General features: G+C 38.5%; 1 protein-coding gene across 6 annotated transcripts in view; it reads left to right on the top strand.

Moving 5' to 3' along the window:
* Window positions 1–10,120: 10,120 nt before the first annotated feature.
* The window catches only part of dennd1a (DENN domain containing 1A), a 267,700-nt gene continuing 266,293 nt past the window's right edge, over window positions 10,121–11,527 (top strand). For 5 of the 6 annotated variants that reach the window (XM_088940720.1, XM_088940718.1, XM_088940719.1 and 2 more), the window contains exon 1: window positions 10,121–10,271. In XM_088940720.1, coding sequence (XP_088796846.1) covers window positions 10,255–10,271 — 17 coding nt within the window. In that variant the 5' untranslated portion in view covers window positions 10,121–10,254. The remainder of the gene's footprint in view (window positions 10,272–11,527) is intronic. The other variant, XM_088940721.1, reaches the window with a different exon arrangement.

Here is an 11,527-nt window from a genome sequence, read left to right as displayed (position 1 = left end):
ATCAGCCACAGGGTTTTTTTCTGATGCAACCACACAAAAGTGTTGAATGCAACATTGTTTTAAGACAGGAACAGCCCCAGCTCTAAGTTTAATAACAGGAGTATAATTTTGGTATTGTCTTACGAAAACAAACCACTGTGTCTTGAAAACTGCTTTGTTGTGTTGGTCGATTTTAACGTCGACCAACACAATTTCAACTGTTGAATAAACAAAAACACATTTCTAAACAATATTATGAATTTGTACTTTTGCACACTAAAATGGTTATTAAAGTAAATATTTTGATTCTCAAAGTTTTGTAATGAACAAAAAAGAGCACCAGGTTTGCACACAAGACTTTTAAACTCTAGTGCTGGCTCTGTGGCTGTACAAGCAGTTACATTTAACAAGATGTCATAGGGTGAGTGCCAAGATAACTGTCCAGGTGCATAGTGTGGTTGTTTTCATATTACTAAAGTAAATAGTTGATTAAAAGATAGAAATGCACATTATAAGTAACATTATAATAATGGGAGAGTAGAAATTAGCATCAGTTGGCAGAAAAAAACCCATAGGGAGTTCTGTATGTGAAATTGAACTGATAGAATTGACTAACGATTGCAATCAAATCTTATACTATCTCTAGTTAGAGTGTATACCATGAAATTTGAGGTGTTACAGAACCCAATGTAATTCAGAACACAAGCTAATTGCTTGGGTCAAGTGATATGTACAGTAATATCTTTTCAATTGTTTTTAAATAAATGATACTCTAAAATATTATCTACATTGTAACAATATATTGAGAGATATTTAAAGAATGGCATGATGGCGCTGTGGTTAGCATTGCTGCCTCAGTGCATGGGCCCTGGGCTCATTTCTGGGGTGCTATCTGCATGGAGCTTGCATGTTCCCCCCCAGTTCATGGAGCTTTCCTGCCACAGATCAAAGTCATACTGGAAGGTTAATCGGCCTCTGGGAAATCTGTGTGTTTGTGCCTGTGTGTCTCATCCAGGGTCTATCTTGCTTTCTGCCTGTTGCTTGCTGGGATAGGCTCCAACTCCTCCCGTGACCCTGTGTCGGATAAAAAGGTGAGACAATGGGTGGATGGAGCATTCAGCATGGGCTTAAAAAAGTCACTTTTGAGAAACAAAAAAGATTTTTGGGAAAATCAAAATTCAAAAGATGCAATGAAAACTATTGATTACTGTATATTGCATGATATTTTAAACAAGAGCACAAGAAAGGTTATAAATGTGAGCAAGCCATTCTGCCTATCCTGCTGATTTGGAAGCTAAGGGCTAAGTTTATCATTTGCTCTAGCTGTATACATTACTGCTATTGGGTGACCTCTAGTAAGGTACATGAGCAAGACCTACCTTTTCTAAATCCAAAACTATTATTCCCATAGAATCCTGTTGCTATACAGACAATCCTCTATTTTATTTATGGAAACATTGTTTCCATAACCCTAAATGTAATAAAAGCCAGTTTTATTGGTCTGTAATTACTTGGTTTGGCTGTGTTGCCAAAGTTTATTGGTTTTATGGATGGGTGCTACCTTAGCAAAATTCCAGTCAGTGGGTATTACTCTTGTCCTGACTGGGTGTTGGAAGGTGTTTGTTGACAGCCTATGAATAACATCTCTGGTTTCCATATGCACAACAGGTAAAATATCGTCAGATCCTGGATAAGTGTTTGTAAAACCTGTAACAGTCCACCTTTTGTATGCCAACATTATTTATTTCAGTATGAATCTTTGTTTTTGCTCAGCTTGATAGGAAGTGAATTTATTCCTCACTAAACACCCGAGTGAAATGTTTTTTAAATAATTTAACTCTTAACCCTTAATTATTCCTGTACTGTTACTGCTGTATGTTTATCGTTCTACATTGCTCAGCAGAGTTCTTTTTTTGTAATACTTTTATGAAGTGTTTCATTCCCTGTATATTGTTTTAAATTGATTTATTAAACCACTGTAACCACTTTTTGATGATGTAGTAGCTTTCTGCTTTACTGCTACATATAGCCTCTCTATAACTGCAAAAATGTCCTTTCTTTTTATTGAAGTGTGATAGTGCTTCTGGATAGAACGCTCCCTCTTCTTCCAAAACTGCATGAAGCTGAGACTAAGATATAGAATAACCCTGACTTCACCCAAGAACTTGCACTTTACTCTGTTTTGCTCATTAATTTTTACAGACATAATAATTGCAAAAGCTCTACTGGAAAAAGAGGCAATAAAAACAAACCATGCCTTAAAAATGTTGGATGAAAAAAATGTTAGAGGAAACTCTGAAGTAGAAAATTAAAAGTGTAACTCAAATACCAAAATGAACAGATAATAACATTATTTAGAAATGCCATAATATGTAATATTATTGTACTATAATGCACTATTTTAGTATTTGGTGATAATACTGTTATTTACAGATCATCTGTGACAAAAAAAAACCAAAACGTTTTTAACTTCAGTGTATAATATTATTTACATGTATTTGAATGTACTGTATATTCAATTTATGCATGGTCATTTTAAAATAAGTCTTTAGGAAACAGGTTCCAGAATGGATTATAAAGCAGAAAACGCCAACCTCTCTCATCAGCAAATTAATTTTTAAACCAAATATAAAAGTTACCAGAGGCCAATGAAAGAATCTTATAAAAACTGTTGTGTGGTTGTGTATTTTATCTTATGAAGAACGTATATGGAGCGTTCGGCAATCACTGCAGTAGTCAGTTAAAGAGGAGACGAAGACTAGTTCCAGCCTCTCCGCTCCAGACAGTGTAATGACTTTAATAGCTGACCGCACCACTTTGGGTCTTTTACTGAAACTCATATATCCCAAGAAAACAAACAAAGCTATCAATAAAAGCAGCGGTAAATTGTGGGCAGGGAAGCCTCCTTTCTTTCCTCCCCGTTCCTCCAAACCCTTTCACTCGTTCTAACCAGAATGTCCAGATCGGATTTCGGCCACTTCCCAGTCCATGAACTTCGGTTATTGCTCCCAATGCCCATCGCTTCCATCTTCCAAAAGAAGCTTTCGCTTTTCCAGCCGCCCTGATTTTTTCCATTCTAACATCCCCTCAGTGTTTGTACTGTGTCTCAGATTGAGCCCAGAAGGTCAAAAGGGCAAACTTACAGTGTGAAAGACTTTTGTTCTTACACAAAAATGTGCAGTGACCATTATTTTACCAGCCATCAACACACTCTTTATAAAAGCATGCACTTACCTATGTGTGACATTATTATTATTTACCTACAGTAGTTACACTACTTTATGCCTAAGGGAATTGCTGTAGTTTCGATCGAGAGAACAATTTGGCAAAACCAAGCTTAACATTTGCCATCCAAATGGTGTAATAGAAATGGAAACCACAATTATTTCCTATTGTACTGTTATTGTAATATTATTTACTCTTTCCTGTTATTGTACATGAATCCACTCTGCAATAACAGGAAAGGTGCCCCATTCTGATGTTGGGTTTCTTTTCTTCATACTATCAATATGGAAGCACATTTGTTTATGTATTATTATCAGTAATAAGATAGATAGATACTTTATTGATCCCATGAGGGAAATTGCAGAATAAATCTCCCATCCCTGGGTGAGCTCGAACCACCAACCTTTTGGTTAACAGTCGAACACGCTAACCGATTGCGCCACAGAGACCACCTTAAAGGAAGACAATTCCCAATTGTCTTCCTAGGGATGCCAGTGTCATTTGTTTTTATTTGGCCACATAATGGCACACATGAAACATTTATTCAGCTAGTTTATTCAACTAATAATTAGAACATTTGAAGTGCTTTCAGCTACTCAACCGTTACAGACTTTATGGTATCCCTGCATTTGTAGTGCTAACTTGAAAATTCAAACTGTTAAAGTGCTAAAAAGTATTTAAAGTTGTAAGTAAACAAAGCAAGTGCTCAACTGGAAGGAAAATCACTGCCATGAACCAAACTGGGAAGCTCTTTCTGCTTCCTTTTGGCAAAGTAGTTTCTGGCTTGGCCTGCGTTCACACTTTTACAATAGTGACACCCAGGTTTAATTCGTACTATATACAGTACTCCCGTTGGATACCCCTCTAGTTCTCCAATCTAAAACCACAGATGTCTTTAACGATGTCTCAGATGTCCACAGATGTCAGTCAGACAGATCTTTTACTAGCTTGTTCCAAACCACAACTTTCAGAAACATTCCTCTTCACAGCTCCTGCATTTAGAAAATGTCAGCTCAGTTGCCAACCACTACCTTAAGCAGGAGTCCATATGAACATGAGAGCTTACCTCTGATGTGTTAATCTAAAGTTTTGTCAAATTATTATTCTACAAACCTTGAAACAGTGTGAAGGATTGCTCTTGTCTTTCCCCTGCCAGGGATGACATGAATATCCTATCACTCCATCTTCTCCTGTCGTAACTACGGCAACAGTGTATTTACTGGACTTTCATTGTGCTCTTTCAACAAACTCCAGCTGGTGCAAAATGCTGTGTCTTTTTAATAAATGGTATGAACAAATTCTACAGCCAACGTGTCTGAAGTAGCAGCACATCAAGCATCAAGTCACATCCAAGATGTGTCTTCACCTGTGGAGGTTTGCACAACTTTGGCCTTTATTTCCTCTCTGATCTTCTGACCTCATATGTTCCAGTGCTGCAGATAATATGATCTTATACATAACCTGTTCACAACCATAGGTACACCTGGGGGTTGGTTGTTGAGCTATTTTTGTGCTACATCTAGACTTTTCACAAAGCTAAACCCCTTTCCTTCATCTTGTTGTGATATACACTTTTCTCTGTCTTTCCTTTAACCCAAGGATTCTGAAACGTTATCCTTGGGACATCAGTGGATTTTTGGTTAACTGGCATTTATTTATTTGCATCCTTAATCAAACTGCTTAGTTTTTTCATTAGACATTTCAGCTTCAGGAACTGCATGTTACAAGGCAGAACATTTCAAACTAATTGAAAACAATGCAAATTATCGGTGGATCTTTTCTTTAAAATGTTTTGATCCATCTATGTTCTAACCACTTTATCAAGTTCAGGGTCACAGAGCTGGAGCAACTGCCTGGGCCCAAGGCTGGGTGCACCTGGGATAAGATATCACCCCATCACAGCTGTGAGCCTGGTCAGTACCTGGATGGGAGACCTCCTGGGAAAAAATAAGGAGATGCGATCAGGGATTGTGTTGTTTCTTTAATGATTTACTGATCTTTAATTAAGAATAGATTTAGGATTTTAATAATAATTAGAATAATTTTAGAAAGAGGAAAACTTTAAAATCGCATGCCTTTACTCAAGACGTTCAAGGAAGATATATGGTCCTCATTGCTGGTTTCGGTTCGTTGTTTACTGGATAGATTCTCCTCTCATGAAGAGTTTAATAGCTAATAAAGGCAATGCAGGTGTTTAAAGCTGGGTGGATGCCTAATTTTTCACTATTGATAAATCATTGTCTAAAACGTCAATACATTGATTCATTGTCATCATGAAAACAAATACACATAATACAGGAACAGCTGTTGATTACTGAGCAAACCTGGAATGAGCAAAATAATCAAATTGATTAAATGACACAAGGCTGCGTATCTGTATATTAAGAAAACAGATTCAGCCTCTCTGTATATGTGAGTGGGTGGGCAGTATGGTGGCTCAGTGGTCAGCACTGCTGCCTCACAGTGCAGGAGCCCTGGGTTGAATTCCTGACCTGGGGTGCTGTCTGTGTGGAGTTTGTATGTTCTCTTACTGTTTATGTGGGTTTCCTCCAGGTACTCCTGTTTCCTCCCACAGTCCAAAGACAAGCTGGTAGGTTAATTGCCTTCTGGGAAAATCGGCCGGTGGTGTGTGCGTCTGTGTGTGCCCTGTGATGGACTGGTGTCCCACCCAGGGTGTATCCTGCCTTGTGCCAGTTGCTTGCTGGGATAGGTCCTGGGTTCCCAGTGACTCTTTATTGGATAAGGAGGTTAGACAATGGATGAATACATCCGCACAAGCTGAGGATCAAAATAAAAATACATTGATCTAAACAGAAAATGACATTTAAAAGTCTAACAACCAATTTAGAGATCGACTTACCCACCTAGTTTTCTATCATCCACAGTAGTTCATCGACAGCATTGGACGTGGTTTTGGATTGAAGCTTATTAAGAACCAGAGCAGGGATGGGGGTCCTCTGAGCCAATCAAACACTTAGTCTCTGCGAGTTGGAGCTGGAAGAAATCAGAAAAGAAATCCTCATGCTGAACTCCTTTACATAGCAAAATGAAAGTCTCAACTAGGCTGTCTCAGCTCTTACCCGAGATCATAAAATATAATATATCTGTCTGCTTTACCTCACTCTTACAGGTGTTCACATTTTTAGTTCAAAATTTGGAACACCTCACTAACTCTCTGAGCAGGGCAAAGGAAGTAGACCAGACACACTTGGAGCCAAAGAAAGCTTTACTTAGGAAAAGGTACTTGGGTGCTAAAAAGTCAATAGGAACACATTTGTTTTACATCAGCACCACATAACTGACTGCAACAACACCGACAGTCTTAGCAGCCTGACCTCATGCAAGTACACTTAGGAAGAGCTCAGAGCACATCAGCCAAGTACAAGTCAAGTCACTTCTTGGGATTAACACTATGAAAGGGGTGTAGGACAGGCTTCATCAGACATGCCACCTTGAAAAAGACATAGGTGAGCTCTGCTGAATGGGTGGCTGGTGGTTAAAAGTGGTTATCTGCCAGCAGCCATATCACCCTGCAGCTCACAGCTCACAGCCGGCAGCCGGCAGCCTAGTGGAGCTCAGCAGGTGTGAGCCTGGCCAGTACCTGGATAGGACACCCCCTGGGAAAAACTAAAGTTGCTGCTGGAAGAAGTATTAGAGGGGCCAGTAGGGGGTGCTCACCCTGCGATCTGTGTCAGTCCTAATGGCCCAGTATAGTGACAGGGACACTATGTTGCAAAAAGGTGCCTTCTTTTGGATGAGATGTAAAATTGAGGTCCTGACTCTCTGTGGTCATTAAAAATCCCAGCATGTTTCTTGAAATGCGTAGGGGTGTTACCCCAGCATCCTGGCCACATTTCCCCCTGGCCTTTACCAATCATGGCCTCCCAATAATCCCCCTCTCTGAACTGGCTCCATCACTCTGTTCTCCTCTCCACTGACAGTTGAAGTAGTACTGCGGACATGTTGGGTCCTTTCTCCCAGATCTCTCCTAGAGCAACCATTTCGCTGACTAAAAACCAGAGCTGGAAAGGACAGAGCAACCTACACATCTACAACACTAGGTAAAGCACAATGCAAAACCTATTTTTGTACTTGATACTTAACACATCACAATTTTAAATGACCACTGCTTCTAATAGTAATAGTAAATTTGAAGAAAATAACTTTGATCCAGGCAGTATGTTGGCACAGTGGTTGGTTGTGCTGTCTCACAGTGCTGGGTTTGTGGATTTAAATCCTGGGGTGCTATCTGGGTGGAGTTCATATGTTCTCCCTGTGAATGTGTGGGTTTTCTCTAGGTGCTTCAGTTTCCTGCCTTGCGTCCGTTGCTTGCTGGGATAGGCTCAGGCTACCCCATAACCCCGTATGGGATAAAGCAGTTAGAAAATTGATGGATGGATAATTTTGATCCACCGCAAATGAAAAATTTCAAAACCTATGACTGATGTGGAGTTTCTGTCTGTGGTACCTTGACCTCAGTTAAACTGAAAGCCCCAATCGAGTGATATGTTTCAAGTCTGAAATCTGCTACTTGAGAAATGTGATTTCATGATGCCTAAAATCTATACCTTTTAATGTGCAAGGTCTTGGCTAGACAACATGCAAAGCAATTGTCCTAGAACAGGAACAGTCTTTTGTACAAGAAAAGTACATCTGAAGAAAACAGAAAGATAAACTTTATCTTGGCTTGTTAAGGTTTTTTGTTGTATTTAGATTGTGAGGACAGAATTACGGGATTTTCTATAAAGTCTATAAAAGGCAGGGCTCTGTACACTCACAGACCTATAGATATGTGCTTAAAGTGTAACTGTTCTTTTAGTGTTATTTATTATTAATAATTATTCAATTGTCTAAGATTGGGTCTGATTATTACTCTATTATCAACCTGTGCCAGAGAAATAAGGACTCCTGTGCCGTACTGTGTATCTCTTGGTAATCTCTGAATTGAGGGGGTGAATTTATTATCTTTTATTATTTGCTTGCATAGCAAGGTGGGGTCAAGATCTGATTCTTATTTGATTGTGTTTTATTTTGATTTAAGAAGCTGCCTATTTTGTAATTTTACCACCACCCTTTTCATTGCAATGCTGCGTATGAAACTCACACAGAGATTTGATTTCATTGTCTTGTACAAATTAGTGATCAATCTCACTATGGTTCCCCAGCTGACTCAATTCACTTCATTAGAAAACATGACCGAACATCAATTAACTTCAACATAATTAAATAGCCGCCTTGGCTGCAGTTTGTAAACAATAAACATTTCTTGTTGATAATTTAGTGCAACTTAAAACAATACTGCTTTGCTACCAGTAAGCACATTAGCAGAATGCTGGTAAGGGGGTTAAAATGAATCACCGATATTAACAGATATACTATTGATTGCAATGAGACTTTGAGGTCACAAAATCTTCCATCAATGCTACATTTCAATGTACACAAAGAAACAGCTGTTATGTCTTCTGTGTTATGTGTGTAGTCTATAGATACATCCTTGGACCTATGGATACAATGCACATTTAATATGGTGTAATTCTGATTATGTCATTGACACAAAAAAAGTAAAAAAAAGTAAAGCTTTGTCCTTTATTTCATATTTATATTGCAGTCTTTTATAAAATAATGTACCACAAAGACTCACCAGAGAAAAATCCTCCAAGAGATGTCTCTTTTAAAATGCCAACACAAGTCACTAACATGCTTTCCACTGCTACCTCACAAAAAAACGTTAATACTCTAAGTCCGTGCCTTTAAGAGTTGTGCTGCCTGAGGCTCAGGCTATCCCATAACCCTGTATTTGGATAATATTGATCCATCCTAATGCTGAAACCTGTGCAAAGCAATGGTCTGAAATCATAGCGTTTTCCAATACATTTCAACCTACAGTTTTATTTTTCGTTGCTACAGCAAGTAAACTTTAGAAGTAGGGCAGAACAATTGATGATCTTGAAATGAGGGCTATCATCTTATCCAATGGATGGCGCCTAATATAGCACAGAGTCTCTGATCACCATGCTGGCGTGTTCATGTTGAAATTCTGGTCTGGGAGGAAGAGAGCCACCTATTGGTCCACATACACCTCGTCCAAAAGCAACATGGTTGTCCCATCCACGTACTGACCGGACCCAGAGTTGCTTAGCGTCCTTCATTTTAAGGAGTTCACAACATCATCGTCAGAACTTCTGTTTCAATTTTCTGAAATAATCAGCCTGGGTTGATAAAAAGCAAGTCGGCTGAGCCTAACCAGTTAAGACACCTTTGAAGTAAGAAATATTAAAAGTCAATTATTACCAATCCAACTTCATTTTCAATAGTGAAACACTAACATGGGGTCATAACTGGCAATTGAAAGAATATTAATTCAAGGACAGACACATATAGTTACTGATGTCTGGAACAGGTTTGCAGTCATGTGGTTTTTCAGCCACTTATATATTTTGTTTCTAAACTTTGTTGTTTAGAATGTTGATGGTTATCTATGTTTAGTACCAAATGTCTGTTTTTTTAATTATATATATATTTAACGGCACGTTCTAAACAACCAATTCTTCCAAATATTTAATGGTTAAGTCGTACTATTGCACTGAATAATTTCGTAAATTTATTTTACACAATCAAGTTAGTTTTGGAGTTCTGTGCGTTGTGAGTACGAGATAGAAAAATAATAAAAAATTGTTTTTTAGAAAGCGGAATCCAGAAACATTGTGCACAAGTCAATGTAACTTCTTTCCACTCCTTGAAGAGCGAATGAATGAATTGCAACATTGTGAAACATGTCTTGTCATGTGCATCTTGCGGCTTTTCCAACAGCACCGCAAACAACTCTGGGAATTGTAGTTATTGATGCCCGAATTCCCCTTTTCCGTGCAAGCAATATCAACCAACTGCACTACAATACCCATAGGTCGATACGGTTTGCTACTCTGAGCTGCGCATGGTGACCATGGCGTGTGCTATGACTGTCTGACGCAGGGTACAGGAAAAATATTGAAATAATTGCGCTGCGTTCTGCATTCACACTGCTAGACCCGGATATTTTGAAAACTGAAAATGGGGTCTCGGATAAAGTAAGGGTCATTTATTATAGCCTTTTCTGTACCACAAAAAAGAAATGCTATTCCTGGAATTCGTGGAGTGACTGGTATTGCGAGGCCTCTCAATTATAAAATGGACTTGTTGCGAAAAATAAGGGGACATGTTTATTGGACGCAGTTTGAAACAAATTACACCGCGTTTTGAGAAAACAAACGATGCTTTCTTTGCACGTAACATTTCACAGCATTTAAAGGGATTGCAGATAGAGGCTGTTAGGGTTCGCTGTGGCTGTGACTGGTGTCTTGAGTATGTAAACATTGCACAGAACACGGGGGTTATCTGGTCTGTTTTGTCGGATTTCTATGTGTGTTTTTGGGCTGGGGCGGGGGCTGTTCTGCTGTTATAACCTTGTAAAGCTATGATGCATGATCAGGTTTTGGAATTGCTCTAACGGTTTTACTGTACATGTATGTTATGTAACTGTTTAATGAAGGCACTGCTCTGCTATCGTAGCCCGAAGTGTTATGATCGTTCTTTCGTTACATACAGGGCAGTATCACCCAAGCTGTGCTTTATGATTAGCGTCCTTAGCTGTCTCCAGCTTTATAATAAGGATCTTTTGCAATTAGTTTGTACGAATCAGAACTCAGCTGTGTGTTACAGAGGTTTAAACATTTATTTGTGTGTGACGCAAGTTAACTCAGATAATACTGTCTAAACGAATATGTCTGGTGTTGTAAGTTACATTGTTGAGTAGCGTGTGGCGTGTGTATCTGAGCTCCACATAAAAGAATACATCTCTATAAAGTTTAAAACAGAATGAATTTATGTATTCACTTAAAGTGGCAGTGTACCTAAAAAGAAATGAACAATGATCATTCTCCCAATATGCAATTATTTTCAAATCAAATAAAAATCTGTGAAACTATGTGACAGCAGTCTGGTTGTTTTATGTGATGGCACACAACTGTAGTGGTTTGGCAGTAGAAATATTGTCAACTTAACCTCTGAAAACAGTTCTTGGTCAAAGAGCAACGTAGTGCAGTCTTTTTCATTGTTCCTTGCCCTTAACAGTATTTTTTTATAAAACAGTTTAAATAGTATAACATTGGCATGGAATAGTATCTGCTACTTTTTTGGTCACTTGGTTAACTGTTCAGAATCCGACGCTATAATAAGTAGTTGTTTATGGGACATTCTTTTAATTGGCAAAAGGAGAAGAAAATATATAGCTTTTGGAACAATGTTCCTAACTTGGTTATTGGTAAAGTCTCGCTTTCTAATGGAA

Source organism: Atractosteus spatula, chromosome 23 (assembly GCF_055471065.1).
Source record: "Atractosteus spatula isolate fAtrSpa1 chromosome 23, fAtrSpa1.hap1, whole genome shotgun sequence".
In the NCBI taxonomy this organism is placed as follows: Eukaryota; Metazoa; Chordata; class Actinopteri; order Semionotiformes; family Lepisosteidae; genus Atractosteus; species Atractosteus spatula.
Note: the sequence above shows the minus strand (reverse complement) of the source record. Positions and strands in the feature narration are given on the sequence as shown.